Below are 23,621 nucleotides of genomic sequence, written 5' to 3' on the forward strand. Positions count from 1 at the left end.
GAGTAAGCTACTTAAGTTTATTGGTGTTTTAGTGAAATATCTGTTTCTTATTAAATTACAGGATTTCTTTATTATTTTTGATGCTCTTAGTCAGCTACATGTATTGAAAATACCTTCTCCCAGTTTGTGGCTTGTCTTTTTAAATCATACTCTGGTTTAATTGTTGATGAACAGACATTCACAAATTTCATATAGTGAAATTGATAATTTTTTTCTCTTAAAAATATTTAGGTCTTACTTAAATCCTTCCCTATCCATAGGTCAAAAAGAGATTTTTCTACATTTTAATATAATTGTTTAAAAATTTGCATTTTACATGTAATCCCTAATCTACCTAGACTTGAGACCTGGCATATATTCTGTTAGATATATTCCTAGTACCTCAACATTTTTGTTGCTATTAAAAATGGTATTTTTAAAAATGTGTGTTTTCTCAATACTTGCTATTCATGTATAGAGATACCACAATAATTTATACTGATCTCACAGTTCACTGCTAGCCTTTAAGATTCTTAATGGTCTACAGACCATTTATATCATTGATAGTTTCCATTTCTTCTTTTTAAATCCTTATGGATTTAATTTCTTTTTCTTTCTTTACTGTACTGGCTGGGACCTCCAATACATTCTGTAACAGATTTATCAGACAGAGTCATTCTTGTTTTGTTCCTGAATTTAAATGAAATTTCTCTAACATTTTACTATGAAGAATGATGTTCGCTCTTACTTTTGGTAAAAACTGGCAAATTAAAGAACTTCACTTCTATTCCTAGTTTGCCAAGAGCTATTTTTTCTTATCAAGAATAGGTAGTAAATTTTAATATACACTTTTTTCATAACTATCATGACAATTATGCTGTTTTTCCTTCTTTAATCTGATAATGTGGTGAATTACATTTATATATTTCTTTTATAATTTTTACTGAATATTTTAAAAAATTAATTTGACAATAGCTCAAACTAACTTGCTTCTTCTAAGTACCTGTCTATCTTATAGCTACACTGCCTTAAGGAATACGATTTATAGATAGAAATCACTGAACGGTTAATACAAACTTCAATTCCAAATGAATTGGCCACTGTGGAAGCTCACATCCACAGTACACATCTGACTAAAACTTTGGAGAAAGATTCATAGTATGTAATCCTCTGAAAGGAGGTATACTTTTAGTTTATACATCCATTCATTTTTTAGAAGTATTGTATTAATTCCCACTAAATATTCAATGTAACAACTGTTTTGTTGTTGTTAATTTCTAACATCTCCCAGCTAAGATGCTAGGTGCTGGTGAGGACCTGATGAATGGTAACACCGCCATCACTTCTAGAATAAAGGCTAAACACATCAGGATGGCTTACAGACCCCTCAAAGATCTGCCCCTACCAGCATCAACAACTCCCATTCCCATCATTTGCCTACTGGGGTACATCCTCTTCCAGACACACTTATCGTTCTCTGAGACCATGTGACTTTCCTTATACCTCCAAGATTTTGATGTGTTGTTTCCTCTGCCCAAGACAGTCTTCCTTCTGCTTCGTGAAGTAAATTCTTTACTTTGCATCAAACAGCACCTTCTTACTATAGCAGTTATTACAGTGTGGGCTAAGTATTTGTTTGCATCCTAGTCCTCAAACCCCTGAATTGTAAGACATGGCAAGACTCACTTGTTATTTATCATTCTATCCCTAAGCACCTATCACAATGCTTGGCACATAGTAGGGGTATATAAGATGTCTGTTGAATGGCTATATTTCAATGAACATAAAACCTGAATTCAAAATACAGAACAAATAAGTCTATCAAGTCTACAATTATTTTTTCAAATAGAATTCATATTATAATAATCTATTTCTTTTAAATGTCATGACTTTTTTCACAAATTTAGACTGTCATTCTAATATAAAAGCTGAGACAAAACTTTATAAACAGAAAAGAATGGCACATTTCCAAATGTTATCTACTGTGTTTCCATGCACAAAATATTAAAAACCACATCAGGTAACTACAGTTTCAACACTTAAAACTCAAATTACAATATTATATATATACACACACACATATATATATAGTTTTGCTCTTTCTAGGGTTAAATTACCTCAATGATTGTTGGCTTCCCCACATTTTCAGCTGTTGGGGACCCATATAGGACTCCATCACTATATGGTGTCCTTTGGATATATCGAAGCCATCCAGGTCGGTCTGGGTAACCCATTAAATTTGTATTAAATGTTATGGGATCATTACTAATCTCTCCTAGATAAGAAACAGAGAAGACATAAGACAGTTATTTTCACACATGTTGCTTTGGTAGTTTCAATCAAAACATTCTGTCTAAAATTTTTTTCCTATATTTGTAGCCAACTAAATACACACATACAAAACCCATCTGGGTATTTAAATTAGGGCTCCATGTTAAAAAAAAAATCCTTTTGGTTGTTTAATTTGTCTCAAAATCTGATGCAACAAAGAAAGCAGATTCATACAGTTTTCTTGGAAATATATTTTTGGTCACCGAACAGTGAGATAGTTCTGCCAGTGAGACAATTATCTTTCAGGAAAATTCCCTAATCATGCTGATGTACTCATTCTTTTCCCAAATATTCCATTCATGAAACTCTGGACACTATCATATAAGTATGAAAGATATTCCAAAATTGTAAAAGTCTCATCAAAAAAATATGTAATTTTAAAACGCTGGAGGATAGGATGAAAAAGACGTTACAAATCCATAACAACTGTACTAATGACAGCATATATTAATCACAAGCAATAATAACAGCATCATTTATTAGCACATTCCCTGGCCCTGTGTTAAATGCTTTACAAGCCATATTTCATCTATTTTCACACATACCTATGAACCTACTACTAGTATTAGCCCTGATTTTATTGATGGAATATGTAATTTTCCACATTAAGTTACTTCTCCATGGTCATATTAAGTGATGAAACTATAATAGCATTTAATCCTGGCTGATTCCAGAAACTATGCTCTTAACTACATGTTTTTCTTCTCAAATGTTATGGCTGCTGCTCAAAAGTTTGAGCCATGTAGTTTTGCAAACATGGAATGCCTCATAAGAAAACATTAAAAAAAATTGATGAAAAGACTATTTCTTCTTGAATACTATTAGGAACATGGTTAACTATATTGTGGGAGAGTTTTCAGGTACAGTATTCATCATATAATCTTCAAAAAGAATAGTTATATCAATTCTAATGCTAAAGATACACAATATAATTTTTATAAAATTTGCTTTTATTTGCTGCTTAAGGAAGAGTTATAACGATATGTTTTCTCTTGCTATTCTTCGTTAATTTGATGGCATTTATGATCATTCAAAATAACATATTTAAACCAGTAGTGAATTAAATAAGACTTCATAATTGGTATCACTTAAAAGGAAAAATTAATCTCCATAATATTATTAAGGAGTTATATGAAATTATATCCTATTGTAAAAGCTTTTTAAAAGCTCTTACCTAATGCCATTTTTTCATTCTCCTCTACAACATATGTATAGTTTTCTGAAAATGAAAGTACTATGTGAAAATCTAGGTCTTAATATAGAAAATCATAAGTTTACAGCTATAATTATTTCCATGTGAATATAGGTAGATCACTTGTCAGAGACATAAAACTCAAGACTGAGAATCCAGAAATATGGTTTCTTTAACATTCAAAAATAAATTATTTTTGTCTGTAATTAAATTTCTAATCTGAAAATGAGGAATGTCCTACAACAATTTATCACATTTAGACCATTTGAATGAATGTTAATGATATTCTATCATATATGTCTAGATTATGCAAATTAAACAAAAAATTTAGTACGTTAACTACTTTTTTTCTCCTCACAAAGAACATACCAGGTTTTGGGTAAGGTGGAAATTCCCCCTTAAAATATTCTCTTTCCAAAACATGAACAAAGAGGACACCTGCTGATGGGTATACATTCCGATCGGAGTGTACCTTGGAGAAAATAGTGTACACTGAAAACAAAGAGGAAAGATAAGTAACAGAAAGACAAATAATGAGACATGCCCTTGATAATTCAGCTTACACTCTTTATAAAGAGGGGTCTCACTATGTAGACATTTCTGGAAAAATTGAAGCAACATGCAAGGAAACTGTTAATAACAATTTGTTTTAAATGGAAGTGATTTCAGGACAAAACGGGAAAAAATTCTTTTGATTTGTGTTTACAGCCTTTTCAAACACTACATAGACAAAATTATGCACATTTGATATTTTAGACCGTTATTAAATAATGAAGCTATCCAAAATATCTTTTTGGTAATTTCTTTTTATTTGAGGTTATTACCAACAAACTACATCATAAGAACTGACCAGCTACAAAATTGCTACAGATGTTTTTCTTCTTTCCTTTTTTTTAAAGCAAAGTACACAGAGTAATTTTTAAGTGGTAAGAATCCATACTATACTAATTGTTTTCTAGGCAAAGCATGTCAGACTATATAACACTATCAATAGGTATAATGTGGTTTTTATGTATACTTATAAAAATGCATTGGATACTTTTTCTGGGAATTCATTCCTCACATCCTTCAAAGACATGATTTATTCAATTTTCCCTGATCTTGATATTTAGTAATTCAAACAATATAATCTATTATATTATGCTGCATCCTAAATAAGCAATAAAAATTACATAATAAAATTCAGGCCAAATAATTCATTGAAGTGAAATACATAAATTTCATGATTTACCAGTTACTTAAGACATATGATATGAGTACATTAAAATGGCCAATTGTTTTGATTAGTTTCCACCTATTGTTTTTGCTCTGATAGCATCTTCTCCACTAACACATTATTGCCGTTACTCTCATCATGTCTACAATCTCTTTTGGGTTTCTATTTTCCTGATTGGCTAGTGGCTGCAATTTTTAGCTAGATTAACCCTATCAGGCCAGTTCTTTCTTTTAAGTCATTGATGGATTTGTAAATATGGTAATTAACCTTAAGAACCCCAAGGCTGCTCACTCCAAGCTCACAACTTACTAAAAGCCTTGGATAGCAAGATCACTGAACTACATTTTTCAGCACAAAAATAAAAACTCCCACAAAATGTTTCTTTATCTGTGAAAACTTGTCCCTGCAGTTCAGTGGATGGCTGCCAGAAAAGGGGGAACTGAGCTAAAATATTTGGCTTGTAGCTTCATGTATCTACAGCTTTACTACTAAAAACATAACTTCAAAGGCTGTGTAACAGAGGGAAGGAAGCTACAAGTTATGTTTAAACTAGGTATGTAGAGAGATCTACTCTTTCCTGATTTGTTTTCTACTAGTATTCATAAGTGATCTTCCCCCGTGGCATATACAGTACCCAACTTCTACTCAAGAACAATGTACTTACCAGCAGGAATAATCCCAATCCCCAAAACAAGAATGAATGAATCGCAGAAAAATAGTAAAGATGAGAATTCTATACTTTTTTTTTTTTTTTTTTACCAGTTTGATACCACAATGTACCCTGAATGTGAGGTGCTATGGGGAATATGAAGATGAAAGAGACCCTGCCACTGCTTTCCAGGAGTTCACCATCTGGTTTGGGAGACCACCATCTACCTAACTAGGTATTATCCCAGAGGTAAAACTGCTTTGGCAACACCTGGAAATACGGGAGGAGCAATTAAGGTTGGACAGATTCAGAAAAGATTTATGGAAGAAGTGGAATTCAATATGGCTCCTAAAGTACTACAGTAGTAGGATTCTGAAACTCAGAGATGTGGAATTTCGGCAATTCAGCAGTGAACATATGTGCAACATACAACACTGGATACTGTGGGGGCCTTTCAGGGAAGGGAATTAAGCCAGTAATGCTGGATCCTGGGGTAAATTTAAGGTAGGGGGAGGCAAAACTGGGAAGAAAAGAAGAGTCCAAATAGGGAGTTTTGAACTCCTGCTAAGAAGTCATTTCACTCTATATATCAAAGTATTTAAATTCAGGATCACAACCCTACATCCCAAGCAGAGAACATTTCAAATAATCTAAAGGAATCTCTTTGGAGTTTATCTAATTATCTAATTTATTCTTTCTAGAGATTAAAAATACCTTGAAGTACAGCACTAAGTTTTATTTACCTTGCTATTTTCTCGGCAGCTAGAAGAGAGTCTAGTGTATTTGAATAATTGTATCAATGCCTATGGAATGGATAAGTACGTTCTAATACAAAGTACGGCAGAGGCAAACACAAGTTTCCTATTAGTAAACTAAATATATATAATACTTACAGAGGTAGCATTCTGTAGATTATCATCCTTCATTGACATTATAAACTAATAGTCTCCCTTAGTATTTGCTGCTATAAGGTGGTAAAAGCTAGCTTACAAAGCAAAATGAAAGGTTGTTCATATTAAGTAATACTGAAATGATTCCATTTTCTACATTGCCCTCCACAGGTAGTGAAGTGGAACCATTAAAGAAAGGGTACCTGCCACTCCATATCATCTCACTTCAAGAACTTGCATAGAACATCTCAGTTTCTGCTTTTATAAAAAACATTTCTGCAATCTACAGAGCCAAGACACAATCTACCATGGCCCTCCTGGGTTTAAAGATGACAAGCACATTTCTTTATTCATGGGTACTCAATTGCCTTTCAGCAATCTGCTGAACTGCATACTTGCTGGTCAGTTACCTTGGCAACTCCACAGTAAAGGCTGCTTCACTTTAAGTATAGTATGCCATTCACTTTGAGAAAAACATGATACAGATGTATGACACATTCGTCATCTAGAAATGGAAAATGACTAAGCCACTATGTTTTGTTTGTAAAAATAATACTTCCTTTCTGTAGCATCAGTTTAAATTACAGGCACCCACACAACATTTTAGAGCAGTGCCCTTTGCCTTTCCCTTTCGCATTTGTTACTTGCAAAACAAATAGCTCTTCAACAGAGGCAATTTGGGCAGTATTTACACCTATGCTTCCTTTCAAAAACAACAAATGACAAAGAGAATTCGAAGCTATAGGTTCTTGTTCTAAACATGAACCATATAAATAAAGCTGATGGGGTCTGTTCCAACACCCACAGAGGCTATTACTAACAGTTAACACATGTTGCACTCACATATGCCTAGGCAGTACTCACAAACCATAAGCTTAACGCATGTTGTTTTCCTTAAGAGCAAGTCTTGAAAAATCAAATTTAAACACTCTAAGAATCCACAATACTAAGATCTAATCTCTGAAATATACATGTGTACAGTGCCATGCTAATCAAGCCAAGGTAACAGGGTCTGGCCTCTCCGTGTATCGCATGGTTTTGCAGTCTTCTACGGCTGCAAATCCATTACCTCTGCAAACATATGCCACTAGATATAAATGAAACTGGAAACCTATGGCTGGTTAAATCCATGCAATTCTATCACCAGTAATGGGAAAAACAATGAAACCAAAAGTCCAACCCACAAGAGGTCAAAAACACCACTCCAAATAGCAAGGATAGCTAGATTTACAAAGATTAAAAACTTCTGAAGACAGGTAGTCATAAGGAACAGAATTTTAAAAGTAATAATTACATATCTGAGTAGAGTCAGCCAAAAGGGTATGTAAACAAGTAGCTAGGATCATTATCTCGCTCTCCCTAAACATAGCCTCAATGTCTCTCATCACCGTGTTATCAAACCTTGTTCACAAAACTGTTATCTGTATGTTTCATTCACAGGTATAGAATCTGCAGCCATTTCAACAACTGTATATTATGTGACAGCACAGAGCCCAGAATCAAATAACAGACCATGATAGCAATAGCAAAAAACATTGGGACCTCATGCTAGCTAAACAATGTCTTGTTTTCCTTTACTAATAGTCCAGTGGAACCTTTCTCTCTCCATAATGAAAATATTAGGGTGTGCATGTGTGCTTATTACAATTACCGTCAAAGCAAGTTTGAATGTATTTAGTAAACATTAAATTTTGAAAGTATTATGATGGTATGTTGCTAATGAATCCACAGCACATAACTTCACAATTCTCACAATGATTATTCTTAATGGCCTATGCATAAGCACAGGCACACACACAGCCCCTTCACTACAAAAATGTCCAGAGAACACTTGCCAGCCCTTTTTCTGCATCACCAAAAACAATTACATGGCTATAAAGATAAAATAACCACTGAGTATAAGACCCTGCAAGTTTGAGCTAGTTTTAAATCTTAAAGCCATCTCTGTTGTGAACTCTTTGAGAAGAAAGTCATAAAGTATTGTCGATATTTATGTTCAGGTGACTTTTATTAGGTACCCAGTATGTTTAGGTCTCTCTTACAGATGTTTTATTAATAAATTAATCACTTTAAAATGTCCATTTATAACATCATTTTCTAATTTTTAAGGTTTACAAGGATCTAGTAAAATCTCAGTTTCCCAGAACCCCATGAAATGAATTGTTCCATGGAGCTGATTTTTCTGAAGTACTCTGCAGTTGATTCTTTTTCATGACGGTACAAGATCATCATTTTGTACATCAATTGTTGCACTCTGCTCTATTATACGGTGATACTCGTGTGGACTGTCTGGTTGCCTTGTCATTTACTGATCATACTGTGGGTCCCAGTCTGCTAATGCTTTTTAAGGCTGTGTGTTTTACAGATTTTGTTTTATCTTTTGTAGACAAGTTGTCAGCTGTCATTTCTCATTGCTATCAGTATGTTTCCTGTAGCAGCTTCTCTATCCCCTCTAATTTGCTGTTATTAATCAGCTACAGGTTTAGAAACCAGACTACCAAATGAGGCAGGGTTGCGCATTAAAGTAAAAGCAAATGCGTACTGTTTAACGCACATAGGGCTCTGCTAGATGTAAAAGACAGGAGCATGCATTCGCAGCATCTATTTTGGCTGCTGAAAGGCTCTTTTGTGGCGTATTTCCTGGTTCTTAGTTGACGCAGTACACTTCTGAATAGATGATCTTACTATACTTGAGAGAGAGCCATTACTTAAGGCGATGGCAGCAGAAACTCTGTTATAAAATACATTCACAAATAAATAGGTGTACAATTGAAAGTCTTAATTCAACCCATATATTACATAACCATGAACTGTCAAATAAAAAATGGATTGAATGCGTTTTATAAAATAATTACTTACATATTCGATGTGTGGGAAATACACTGCATAATTTAAACAAACAGATCTATGAATTAAATGATATATTGCCCTTAGTTATAGCAAAATCAGCCTAAAATACTATAACACAATATAATTAATAAGTAACTTATTAATAAGCAATTAAAGTCTATTTCTAAAAGCATTTCAATTTTATCAATTTGTTTCTCACATGAAGAGTTTGAAGACGGAAGCTATTCGGTGGGGGCAAGCATCACAAAGGTGTTTTAACTGAGTTCAAATTACTTAAATATGATAGTATATATTTCACAGCTGGGAAATTAGTTGTTTAAGTAATTTGAACTTAGTTTAAGTATTGCCTTAACAGTAAGTATTATCTTAAAAAAAATTTTGGATAAGAATAATTAAGAAGGTTTTAAGGTATGTTGAGGATATAAAGAGAATACTAAATAGCCACTGATCTGCTGTACCTTTTAAATAAATTGTTGCCTAAGAAACTAGGTATGGTCATCCCTGATAATTAAAAATGTTAAGTACTGACAAAAAATAATACTTCTTGTCTCATATTTTATAGTTTTAACATCTAAAAACTCTTTATGAGATTCAGAGTCCCTGTATACACAGAAATTGATTACAAGAGGCAAATCTCACTTGCTGTCTCTGCATCAAAAGAACTCATTTCAAGGTTTGCATAGCCTGATACATTTATGGATTCCTTTCTAATTTATTTTTTAACATGTTACTACAGTCAAATTGAAATTTAATTATTAAACCAGATAATTGCTGCAGAGAAATATTTTAAGAGATATCAATATCCAGCCAGTTACACAACCTGTTTTTGTTTTTGTTTTTCTCACTAAGATTTACCTTGTGTTTTATCAATACAACTTTATGAATCTTGGCTTTGAATCAAAAGCTTTTCCCAGCAAAGTATCTCAGCAAAGTCTGCCCTTCACCTTTGAATTCACTCAACATCAAAGTACTGCAGGCCATTCATCTGGCATTGGCCAGCTATTGTTTTTTTCAGTCATAGATAGTCCATGCCTTGGCTGTGGAATGCATCACTGGGAAGGCATTACAGTGTCTTTGTAAACTTCATTTCTCTAAGAGATATGGCCACTTTGCTTTACATGAAGTAGGAGAGGAAACTATTACTTGAATCTTCTTCTACAAAAAAGCAGAAGAGTTTCTTCATGATATTTTTTTCCCAACTAAAACCACTGACTTTTAATCTTTCCAAACTGGAACTAAACATCTTGATTATTATGTGATTTCATGTGTGTGTTTTTTTTAAATGTCAGTTGGAAAGAAGTTGCATACCATTGTTAATTGGTGATCAATAAGCTTAGTGTCATAGTATGCTACATTGAAAAGAGCTTTATATGTCATCATGTCTGGGCATGCCAAATATATTTCTTTATTAAGAGACAGATCGTAACATTATTTCCTACCTGCATATGGCCTCTGCCTCCTACTCAACCCAGGATTCCTGACAGTTACTAACAATCAGAGTTTGCATGCATTTGCTCTCCTGGAGAGTTCAGTCTCTCTATTATCTATTTTATAGATAACAAAATTGAACCTAGAGGGACTAAGTGACTGCTTCAAGCCTATGGGACCCATAACGAGAAAACAGAAAAAAGGAAGGGTGTGTTGAAGAAGCTGATGGCCCTCAGCTTGCTCAAGTAGGTCCCCTACTCCCATTCCAGAGAAAAAAAGAAGAGATTCCATAGTCCATATCTGGAGTATTCTTCATTACTTTTGTAACCACTTACTGGGTGCTGAGGTAGAATGATGTCAGAAGTGTTGTTCTAAGGCATTCAAATTCCTTGGAATCCTATTTACAGAAGAAGTACCATCCTACCACTTTAGCTAAGAATTGGAATATTCTTTGCTGGGCCCAGTGGCTCACGCCTGTAATCCCAACACATTGGGAGGCCGAGGCGGGCAGATCACCTGAGGTCAGGAGTTCAAGACCAGCCTGGCTAACATGGTGAAACCTTGTCACTACTAAAAATACAAAAAACAATTAGCAGGGCATGGTGGTGGGTGCCTATAATCCCGGCTACTCAGGAGGCAGGAGAATCCCTTGAACCCGGGAGAAGGAGGATGCAGTGAGCTGAGATCACACCATTGCACTCCAGCCTGGGCAACAAGAGCTAAACTCCGTCTCAAAAAAAAAAAAAAAAAAGAAAACCACTACACAAAACATACATTTGTTAAAGTTATTTTATATATAAACGATCCTATCATCTTTTGTGCTCTCTTGAAATTTTCAAAAAGACATGACTGAGATTCATGGTCAAGAACATCTCAAAGAACATTATATATCTGAGACAGCATTTAAAATGGCCTTGCCATACAAGCTACTAGTATTTGTTATTATAATTTTAAAAGTGATGAAACAATTCTCCTCATACAGTTGACAAAACTTACTCTCTGTATAAAGTATCTTGATAATTCAGAACTACAATGATAGGATATAAATAAGATGAGAAGAAAGGAAAATAATCTAAAGGATGAGATCAAGCTAAACTGAAGCAATAAGAGAATGTGATAACCTAAACTCGTTACCTCAGTAGATTCAAGATGGAGTGATCATTTCTATTCTGAAAACTCTAGTTATCTCTAGGTTCCAAGGAGAAAATCAGTGTGAGGTTCAATGACAGTCTGAAGTTTGAAACAGGAAGAGACTGGCGTCTCTCAGAGATTCTAGATGACACTATATGTCAAGGTCTTGAAATGCATTTCCCTGAGAACAGCACCATAATAGATGACTCTGCTGAGTATAGCAGCTGTTGAGTTTTTTTTTTTTTGGGCAAATCAAACAGTGAGAGAGAGGCATGCTCACAGAGGATAGAAGTTCCAGGGATCAAAGCTAAAGAGAAAAGACTGAAGAAAAGGGATGATTGCAATCTAGTAAAAAATGATGTGAAGTCCAGAGGAAGAATCTTCAGAGATTCTAGGTGAGGCACAAGGAACCAGGGCATGTCCCAAGTCCTTTGGAGATGACAGAGCAGAAGCTCAGTGCAGATTGCAACAGTGAAGGACACCGGGGACCCATATCCAGAAAATAGATTAGAAAAAAGGAAGAGTGACTGTGTCAGAGAAGCCGATGGCTCTCAGCTTGCTCAAGAAACCAGCCAGATAAGGGTGTAATCAGGGGTGATTCCCTTGAAGGAACGTGGGAGAATCTTATGGCAATATCTAAAGCGAATATGGGGAAAAGAACTGTGAGATCATGGGCCTGTGTCCAGGAACAAGTGCGTCTAGTACTTTTTAAAACAAATTTTTGTGATCTTTTCATGAGAAGTTATTTGTATGAAACTCTATGTATGTTTTCTTACAGATCTTAGCAATGAAAATTCCTTAAAAATACACAGGTATTTGTGGGTTTGTTTCAAAGTCGCTTGAGAAAAAATATGCTGGGAAACTTTGTCCCATTGTGAAAGAGATCTGGGGCAAAAAGACTCCAGCTGAAGAATAATTTGGTTCCAGCTATAAAAAAGTTAGTGACACCCAACTTCAGAGATGTATGAAGAAAATGAAGTAAGCCAGGAATCAATCCTACAAGTACCCAGCAGGTTTCATCTGGCATTATCATCTTATCACATAAAATTACTGTTCTTTTGAAAACATTTTAACATTACTCTTATTTTTATAGACATTTTGGTTGCTCCAAAGTTAGATAAACTACTATTCTGCTAATGTTCATGAACACATGTAGTTAATATTTTGTGTGAAGGATCATAAAGCCAAAAAATATAAAGAAATATTAAGTGCAAGTTCATAATCGTAATTGATATTTTGAAAACAACTAATATTTTGACTGTTCAGTAATGCCTTTTCTCCCTAATGAAATACATTATTTCAAAAGTCCTGGAATATTACTGATGGTCACATTTATAGATACAGAAGAAAAACTTATAAGGATCAATCAGTCATTTATAGGTCAAGTCATCTTTCCAATAGAAAACAAGTGCCAACTAAGTAATAGCAAAACATATCAATTTGGTTTTGCAACAAGAATCATCCAAAATTAGCCAAAATATTTTATGATTATTTTTCCAAGGTTACATATATACTGTTTTAAATGATACATGTTAAATACACGTTTTTCAATATTATAAATAACTTGTTATAGTAACTACAGTAGGACAATTTTTATAAGTGGCAAGCTAGTGACTGGATAAAAGGTAGGTTAAAAACATAGGAATGGTTTTTAGTTTTTCCTTAAAAAGGGCAAAGCTATAGCCAAGGAAAAGGACTTGAAAAATAATGGATTAAGAACATAGAGGATCAGAAGTTTTAGCAGATTAGGAAAACAAAATTTTATTTTTCCAGACTAACAACAATAACAACAAAAAGTCACACATGACTAAAAAAGCGAAGAGACTATTGGAAGCAGACATTTAATTGGATCCCGCAAAGGGATTTAGATTTACAACCTAAACTCACCATCTTTCATCCCAGCAGCCATTTTTCTGCTGATAATAAAATTGTTGGCCTGTCTGGTCTTCCAGTTAACTGTTCCATTTATGCCATCAGCACAGCTTAATAAAAAAGCTTTTCAGAATAAAAAAACGTACAAAAAAATGAAATTAATGTCATGTTAAAATGACTATCACAGATCACCTACAATTAACTGGGATCAGATTCCTTCCAGCCCAGCTAACTGTTTAATTCTACTTAGCAAGTATTTGTTGTATGCTGACACGAGGAATATGTGGGGATACAAGACAACCAAGGCATAGTTCCTGCCCCTGAAGAAGCTTACAATCTATGGGGATTGGCAATTCATATACATATACATATATATATGTGTGTGTATATATATACATATATATGTGTGTATATATACATATATGTGTGTGTATATATACATATATATGTATATATACATACACACACACACATATAAAATAAATCATAGTAATTATACACACAAATGGCAGAAAGCATAAGTGCTATAAGAACACTGATGGGGCAGCAATTATCTCTGGCTAGGAATGTTGTGTTAAGTTTAAAGTACCTTTTAAATTCACAGTTGAATTTTCCTCACACTGACAGCAATGACTAGAATAGGGGTTAAGGAATACTAAATAGGGGCTACCGCAAGAGTGTCAGATAGCAGTCAGGGTAAAGCACAAGGAAACAAAAAGTGGTGCCAATTACAAGACAACATGGAGATAATACTGACAATACTTTTTCAAATTGCTAGGTGTAGGGATAAAAGGAGAATCAAAGATGCCTTTGAAGTTTTTATCTAGAATGACACAGAATAGCAATACATTAGGAACCTCAGAAAAGTCAGTTTCAAGAGAAAGATGATTAATTTGATTCAGGATATGTTAAACTTAGGGTACTAGTTGGACATCTAGGTGAAACGACTTGAGAAGATAATGTAATGGGGCTTCACATACAGATTTAAAGTTCTTCTCCAAAGAAATGATTATTGAAGCTAAAGCCCTAGTGTGATTCCCTGGTAACACATACATCAGGCTCTTACATAGAAAGTGATCTGGAGCAAATATATGTTCCTGTTCTTGACCCATTCATCGATCCTATTTTTCATCATCCAAACTGCCAATCTGCTGTCTACTCTCTGATTTTTCACCCTTACATTTTAGACATGATAGATTTGGGCACCATTTTTTTCTGATTACAATATTGGCTCTCCATCCTATTCTCCATTGGGCTACTTTAGGTAAGTTCCTTGTGGATTCAGTTCAGCCTAAGAATTGCCCAGGGGATTTGTCCTAGCTTCTGTGTGTTTGTTTCGTTTTGTTTGTTTTTGTTTTTTTTGTTGTTGTTGTTGTTGTTTTTGAGATGGAGTCTCACTCTGTTGCCCAGGCTGGTGTACAGTGGCGTGATCTTGGCTCACTGCAACCACCACCTCCTGGGTTCAAGAGATTCTCCGGTCTCAACCTCTGGAGTAGCTGGGACTACAGGCGTGCACCACCATGCCTGGCTAATTTTTGTATTTTTGGTAGAGATGGAGTTTCACCATGTTGGGCAGGCTGGTCTCGAACTCCAGGCCTCAGGTGATCCACCCACCTCGGCCTCCCAAAGTGAGGGGATTACAGGTGTGGGCCACCGCACCCAGCCTGTCCTAGCTTCTGGACCTGGTATGCAGTAAGGAAGAATGCTCAAAAGGAAGAGGGACAGCAAAAGCAAAACAACATATTAATAAATACATTAACATATCAAAAGCAGAGGATGATTCAGCAAAGAAAGAAGAAAGAAGCAGTCACAGAGGTTGAAAAATGAAGTCTAAAGAGTCACATAAGCCAACGGAAGAGACATGTCAAGAAGGAGAGTGTGATCAACATCCTCACTTACTGCAAAAAGGTCAAAGAGGATGAGAGCTTAGAAAAGACTGCTAGATTTGAAAAGTGAGAAGTTACTGGTGACTCCTTGAAAGTGGAGTTCTGATAAAGCGGTGAGAGTAGAAGCCAAACTGCAAAAGGTCAAGACATAGATGCAGAAATTACAGTTAATCTTTCAAGAACACTGGTCAGAATACGGAAGCAAAAAGATCAAATGATAGACTGAAGAGTGGCAAGGTGGACAGAAGGTTGGTTATTTTAGTAGGGATGACATATTTTGTATCTAAATAGAGGAAAAGATGTAAGCGGGGAGAAAGAGATTAAGGATAAAGAACAGGAGCATAACTGATAAGATACAATCCAAGAAAAGGTAGAATGGGTAGGACAAAGCATATGGAAGTAAGGAAAATGCTTTGGGCATGAGAAAGGGAAAGGAAAGTGGAGACAGCAACAGTTAGTGGGGTATAGCAAACTTAACTTTAAAGGAGCTCCCCACCTTACTAAATCAGAGATAAAAGGCGTATTTTCTTTTCAAACTAAATTTCCAGTAAAAATCTGAACTTTATGAAAAATCCAACCCTTCAAAATGAGAAAAGAATACAATTCAAAACCCAGATTATTATTAGTAGTAGTAGTGGTAGTGTTTCTAGAGATGGGGTCCACTATGTTGCCCAGGCTGGACTAGAACTCCTGGGCTCAAGCAATCATCCTACCTCAGCTTCCCAAGTAGCTAGGACTACAACCACTGCTCAGACCACTGCAACCAGCTAAAACCGAGGTTACTAATTTAATCATTACACATTGGATGATTGTATCAAAATGTCACAGGTGCCCTTTATGTATGTACAAATATTACATATCCATAATTAAAATTTTAAAAAGTTGTTAAACCCAGGTTATTAAAAACAAACAAAACCTCAGGTGATCATGTCAGTGCTACCTAGGAGTACAAATCAAAATCCACAGCACCCCCCAAAATAAGCTACTTAATTTGTATTCAATTTTAAAAATACATCAAATTAAGAATATTAATTTTATCTACTAAATGACCAATGTTATGCATTTCTCTAATAAATGGTTAATTTAATAACTGAAGTTATGTATTTTTAAATCTAGATGAATAATACAGGAGGCATTTCTCAATAATTTAAGCTAAAACAGGATCAGAAATACTAATAGTCTCTTGTGGCAAAATACTCCACCCCCAGTATCTTCCTGATGGCTGTGTTCCAAAAGCAACATGCTAGTTACATAGGAATCACATAGGCAGCTCCCCCAAAATACATATTCACATGTACCCCCAAAATATACATAGTAAAAAAATTCTGAAACACATATCCATGACTTCACCATGGAGAGTCTAGGTAGGTGGGTTACACAGTTCCGTCAGGTAATTCACATACAAAACTGTGAACTCTAGAAGACAGAAGAGCCATTACAGAACCCAAAGAAATATAAACTATTACCTGAGTTACATATGCAACAAATGTAGGGCTAACCTTAGAACTGAAAACCCTACCCATTCCAACCTCCAACTGATTTATAGATACAGCCAATCTGCAAAAACATACAAGACCTTGCTGGATAGTGGAATATCCCAACTAGAAGGACAAGAAACAGGTGGCCAAATTCTTCTCTACAATGTTCCAAAGAACAATGTATGTGTGGATATGACAAGCAACATTTAGATTTAACTGCTTCCCATCACCACCTCCTGAGCAAGGTGCTTTCACATATACTGTCTAATTCAATCCTTACAAAACCAAATTAATCTGTTAATGTGTCTGAAGATTATAAGGGCTTAATCTTAAAGCATAATGAAGTAAATCCTGCAGGCAAGCAGACACTCTATAGAACTCTCCATTCCTCCATGAACTGGGTAGTTACCATAAAGAAAGAACGGGCTGAGTGCCCAGTTTCTCTTTTGTTCCTTCCTTTAGTCTAGCTCAGTAGTTCTCAGACTATGTTGTGCATAGGAATTATTGTTCAGAGTTGTATACACAAAACTACACATATTATACCTTATGGGTGATTTAAAGGATTAACTAGGATAACTGTAGGTCTATGGAATTTTTTCTTACACCCTTGCTTTTAGAATCCGACTAACCCAGCATAAGAATTAACACCACTACATGTCCTTGGCTAGTGAATCAATGCATCATTGCTCATACTTTCCAGGTCCTGTATAAGGGCAGCCTAGTCGGCTTTTACAGGATTCAAAAAGCAAACTGAATTGGTGTCTCAACTGTTTAAACAGAGAGGCAGGTTAGAATAGTTTAAACACAACACACAGACGTTGCCCTATTTCAAGGCCAGCACTGCTTTTGAGCACATTCATTTTTTAAAAGTTTGTATTGATCCATATGAAGTCCTACTTTGACCACAGAAGACTGAAGTCCAATAAATCTCAATAAAAGGATAATGTTTTATGGCTCTACTCCCCAAGCAGTATCACTAAAGGCAAGACACGATGCCACGAATGATGTGCTTAAACCAAGTCCCACATATTGAGGGAGAAACTTTAATAATAGGGAAATAACTATTTATTTTTAATTGTGTGTCCAATATCATGGATCCACTTGACTAACTTCTTGTATAGAAAAGTACTGTATTCTGTACATTGACAAGTACAGAGTACTCATTGAAAAAGGCTAGTATTTTAAAGTTTAATTTTCATTAGAAAAGGACCAATGCATTTCTTAATGTGAGAATGAATTTCTCTAGGATGGAAAAATATGACTCAATATTTAAAATATTTATCCTACCTACAACTTTTCAAGATTAAATCTAATGTGTAAAGATGTGTCAGACTTGTACAGACCAGTTCTTGAACTTCCTCCAAAGACACTGGACTATCCTCAGGAATCCTAAAAGGAAGAGAACACCACTGTGCTCACCAGGTTCATGGTAATCTACATTACAATTACATCTGGGTGTGAGTTTTACTCTGATTCATAAACACAGAAACAAAGAATCATATGTATCTTGCATTTACAAAGCCCAAGCTAAGAAGGCATTCACACAATTAGCCAGGATATCACTGTACATAATTTAATCATAATTTCAATGTTCCCCCTTTGAAATCATCAAAGCCTAAATTAATCCAAAGGTGGCTGGCATGCCTTCACCTTCCTTAGAAACCATATGACAGTTAAAGTTTGTCTTAAGATTCCATGATTCATTTTGAGTCTTCTAGCAGCATGACTACATTTCATCTGGCCTGGGGCAAACAATCTCTGAAGAGATATTACTGTTACCCAAACCTGAATAATTTGCTGACTGGGGGAGGAGAGGATTGCTATTTAATAAAAGTAATTGAAGAGCTGTGAATAGTGACTGATTGCTGATGAGCTAATCAGAATATCAAGGAATGGAAATAATAAATAATAACTTATTCAGACATCACTGTCCAAGTAAACAGCAGGATATGCCAAATGAAATTTAATCTGATTATCATACTCACCTTAAAACCAAACTGTCAAGTCTTTCTCTGTCCACTACTTCATCTGTCTCTTTCATATTCCACTGTAAGGGGGATGGAAGACTTTGTTTTCAGAAGTTAGTTATATAGCTCACGTGTCCTGCATCCCTTTCCTTCTCTTACCATCCCCATCCAAGTTGCTATGTTGCTCCCTGACCCTCTACATTTTTCTCTTCCCTTCTTTTATGTAATTCTCCTTATTTCTTTGTTTTTTTTTTTTTTTTTTTTGAGACGGAGTCTCGCTCTGTCGCCCAGGCTGGAGTACAGTGGATGGATCTCAGCTCACTGCAAGCTCCGCCTCCCGGGTTTACGCCATTCTCCTGCCTCAGCCTCCCGAGTAGCTGGGACTACAGGCACCCGCCACCTCGCCCGGCTAGTTTTTTGTATTTTTTAGTAGAGACGGGGTTTCACCGTGTTAGCCAGGATGGTCTCGATCTCCTGACCTCGTGATCCGCCCGTCTCGGCCTCCCAAAGTGCTGGGATTACAGGCTTGAGCCACTGCGCCCGGCCTACTTATTTCTTTTAAAATTGTTTCTTACATCGAAACATTGTTTTTATATTTTTCTCTCTAAAAAGTGTAAGTTCACTATTACTTCTCTTCTTTAGCTACAATGTCTTAAATACTAAGTGCTGGATACTACACTAACGGTTGTATATATATTAACTAATGTAATCCTTACAATGACTATGTGAAGTAGGTAGCATTCACTCTATTTTACAATGAGACTACCAAGTTTAAGAAAATTATGTTAACTTACCCCAGGTCTTATGTTTACTAAGTGGCAGAGTTGAATTTTGAACCCATTTCGTGTCTGACTGCAAAGTCTATGTCATGAACACATCAATACTATCCCCAAATACAGTCATGCATTGCTTAATAATGGGGATACTTTTTGAGAAATGCATTGTTAGGTGATTTTGTTGTTGTGCAATCATAGAATGTACTTACACAAAATGATATATACATTTTTATTTATATATATTTTTTCATATAGAAAACCAAAGTTCCCATCACCATTACTATGCTATTGCTGTGCAGTGGAAATTAATCTCATGTACTATGGGCACCAAAACCAGAACAAAAACAATTTGTTGAAAGAAGAAAGCTTTAAGTTTTGGAACCTATGAGGGAAAAAATGGCTTTACTGAGGAGGACTGTCTACCCCAACCTCTGAAAGGAGCTGGGAAAAGATAATCCTAAAAGAAATGTCATAGCAAGGCTTTAAATGAAGAATGCCAAAAGTAGCTAAAAAATTAGATATAAGAGACTTTAGAGCGAAATAAAAAAGAAATGTTACAGCAAGGTTTTAAATGAAGAATGCCAGAAGAAGCTAAAAAATTAGATATAAGAGACTTTAGAGTGAAAAAAAACTGTAGTGCAGAAAGGTCATGTTTAACATCAGTCTTTACAGACAGAGTATCTGGGTTCAAATCCTAATTTTTGTCCATTGGGCAAGTTACTCAATGTCTCTGTGCCTCATCTGGAATAGAATAGTACCCATATCAGCGACAAACTGTTGAGTATTAAATGACATAATATATTTAAGAACTTTAGAAGAATGTCTAGCATATAATGATGTCCCCCCAAAATAAAAACTATTATTACATTTACTCTTCATCTAATTTGAAGAAAATGTTGGATTTCCTTAAATACAATCATTTTAAAAAATACATCTTCAAATGAAAAAAAAACTATCATCACTACAGGTGGCATTATATAATATAGCACTCTCACTTTTTCCACAATCATGACACATGTGAAAAATGATATTCTATAGAAATATATTATAGAGTCAACAGTAGAGGCTACTCAGAAGAGGCAATAGTCATACCAAACTCTACTACATGGTTGCCCAAGGGCTAAAAGGATGGCAACTCAGCCAGTCCTCACTCTCTGCACTCAGCCAAGTTGAGGGCTGCAGTTTAACCCTTTTGAGGGAAGCCTGATGTAATAAGATATGAATTACATTGATATTTATAATTCTGACTCTCATAAGCTTTTAGATATTTATTTAGAGGAAACAATGCAACAAAAGCAAAAAGTTATGTGTGAGCAAGACTCAACTGCATTAACCACAATATCAAAATTGAGTGGAAAGTTAAACGTTCAATATAAGAAGTGTTGGTTTGGCAGAACAGTTAATGGAGAAGGGAAAGTTCTTCACTTCTCTTGGTATTTTCTGCTCCTTTGCTCAACTAGCCAGAGAAGATAAGTTTGGGTTTCCACTCATGGGAACAGTACTATATCTCAGATGAAACAGGAACACCAGTGGGAACTTTAACAAAAACAATGCATATAAGCAACAGTTACATGCACCATTACAATTTAATGTCCTTATTTGCACAATGTTAGACTATTGTGAAAATAATACAATTAGTGAAAAGCAGAATAAAAAACAGTATAAAGGCAATGTAAAATCTAGTGTAATAGTGCAATCTAGTGGAAAAGGATTAAAAAGCCAAGTGCAGGAGCTGTTGGGTTAGGGATATAAAGCTGCAGGAAAAATTTCTGTTCACAATAAAAAATACAACAACACTCACATGATCTTTCCAACTAAGTAACCTCTAAAGAAGAAATATTCTCATATTGGATGTTTGCTTTAAATTGTTATTAATTTTCTTAATTATAAAAATCCATACATTCTCATTGTACTATGATACATTCCAATAGTATAACCAGGAAGATACAAAATATAAACGTTCTCTCTCATATCCCTGTTGCCATCCCACCAATGTCACTGCCTAGCGTATCTACTCTTAATCGTCTTGGCATCTTTCTATATTCTATGTGTGTACACACAAAACACATACCATGCTCTTTTTTGCATAATATGATCACATTTTTTCACTTAGAATATATCTTGAACATGTTTACATGACAGCACATTTTAAGGCTACATTGTTTTCTGCTATGTGTCTCAATCATAATTTATTTATCATCACCTCAAACTAAGCTTGTCCAAACTAGGACCCATAATCTTTCCCTTAAAAACTGATCCTGTTCGAGCCTTCTTCATCCTGTGTGTGGAACCACCATCTGTCTTCACGTAGATGACAGAAATCTAGAAATCATCCTTGCAATCTTCTCCTGACAAACTTAGCACCAAATTCAATGCAACACTCACTCCTGTTGTTTTTTACACCCTAAAATATCTCTCCTATCTTCATCTCCCCATCACCACCCTAGCCCACAAGGTCATCATCTCTATCTTCAATTACTAAAGCAGCCTAACTAGTCTACAACTAGCTCTTCTGACCCCTCCAACCTTTTCCTCACAAACAGCTAAAGTGCTCTTTTTGAAATGCAGATCTGATCATGTCCTGGTTAAATCCCTGCAAAGATTTTCCCATTGCTCTTAGTATAAAGATTAAACCCGTTAAGGCTGTCTACCAGGTTCTGCAAAATTTGTTCCTTGATCTCCTCACTAGCCTCATTTAACATTGTGCTCACCCTTCTCTTTCTGTTCCAACTCCACTGGACATCTTTTAGCACTTTCTGTTTACCATATTAAACCTGCCCCAGGGCCTCTACAAAGGTCTTCCTTTTACCTCAAATATACCATCTTTCCTTACTAATATTTACTCATCCTTAAGATCTGAGTGCTTCCTTGGAAAAGCCTTCCTTAAACCCCTTATCTGGCCAAATCCTCTACTTACAAGTTCTAGTCATGTTTGTAGCACTTACCATAGTTTTAAGGGCACATTTATATGTGTAAATGTTTGATTAATCAAATAATCTTGAAAAAAAAAAAATCCCTGTTCTTTGTCAACCCCACTAGTGTAAAAAGTTCCACGATGGCTGAGCTGTGTATTCCCCAGCATCCAGCTTGGGGTCTCAAAACTAGTCAACACTCAAAAAAATTAATGAATAAAGGAATTACTGGCCAGGTGTGGTGGCTCACAACTGTAATCCCAACACTTTGGGAGGCCAAGGTGGGAGGATCACCTGAGGTCAGGAGTTCAAGACCAGCCTGGCCAACATGGTGAAACCCTGTCTCTACTAAAAATACAAAAAATTAGCTGGACCTGGTGGCGGGTGCCTATAATCCCAGCTACTTGAAAGGCTGAGGCAGGAGAATAGCTTGAACCCGGGAGGCGGAGGTTGCAGTGAGCCAAGACCACATCATTGTACTCCAGCCTGGGTAACAAGAACAAAACTCTGTCTCAAAAAAAAAAAAAAGAAAAAAGAAAAAAAGAATTACGAATTAGTAAAGATAACCAGGATTTTTTCTAGTTTTTTTCATTATGATTATCAATACTATAATAAAAATCCTTATCTGTATCTTTGAGCACCTTCATCATTATAACTGTAAGCTAGACTTCTAGCAGTAAAACGGTTATACAAAAAATAATGTACATTTCAAATTCTGATAAGCACGTGTAGTAATCTGTTCTGTTTCTACTTCTGCAGTACTGGTATCTCATGAGAATCAATCCTGTAACTACAGAAAATGAAAGATGTTAAAAGTGCTACACTAATTAACTATTTCATAGAAGAGAAAAAAGCCCATGTCATTTTACTGCACAGCAAGAAACATGAATTTGCTAAGAAGGAGAAATAAAAAACCTCAGTGCTATTTTTTCTCTTATTTTGCTTTCCAGGGTAAAAGAGCACCTATCCTTCTATGCATACTGCTGAAGAAATAGGTAACAAATATTCCACTTTAACTGCTGTAAGAAAATTACTGTGATCTCTTCTTTCAAGCTTGCACTGAA

General features: G+C 35.3%; 1 protein-coding gene across 13 annotated transcripts in view; it reads right to left on the reverse strand.

The window, feature by feature from the left end:
- Nucleotides 1–23,621, reverse strand: part of SGCE (sarcoglycan epsilon) — a 72,931-nt gene that overhangs the window by 41,974 nt on the left and 7,336 nt on the right. For 5 of the 13 annotated variants that reach the window (XM_033194965.1, XM_033194962.1, XM_033194963.1 and 2 more), the window contains exons 2-3: nt 3,872–3,994; nt 2,097–2,254 (exon numbers count right to left, since the gene is read on the reverse strand). In XM_033194965.1, the coding sequence (XP_033050856.1) occupies nt 2,097–2,254; nt 3,872–3,994 (281 nt within the window). Of the gene's footprint in view, nt 1–2,096; nt 2,255–3,871; nt 3,995–13,553; nt 13,662–23,621 lie in introns of all 13 variants that reach the window. The other 8 variants (XM_033194960.1, XM_033194958.1, XM_033194959.1 and 5 more) reach the window with 2 other exon arrangements.

Source organism: Trachypithecus francoisi, unplaced genomic scaffold, assembly GCF_009764315.1.
Source record: "Trachypithecus francoisi isolate TF-2019V2 unplaced genomic scaffold, Tfra_2.0 Lachesis_group4, whole genome shotgun sequence".
In the NCBI taxonomy this organism is placed as follows: domain Eukaryota; kingdom Metazoa; phylum Chordata; class Mammalia; order Primates; family Cercopithecidae; genus Trachypithecus; species Trachypithecus francoisi.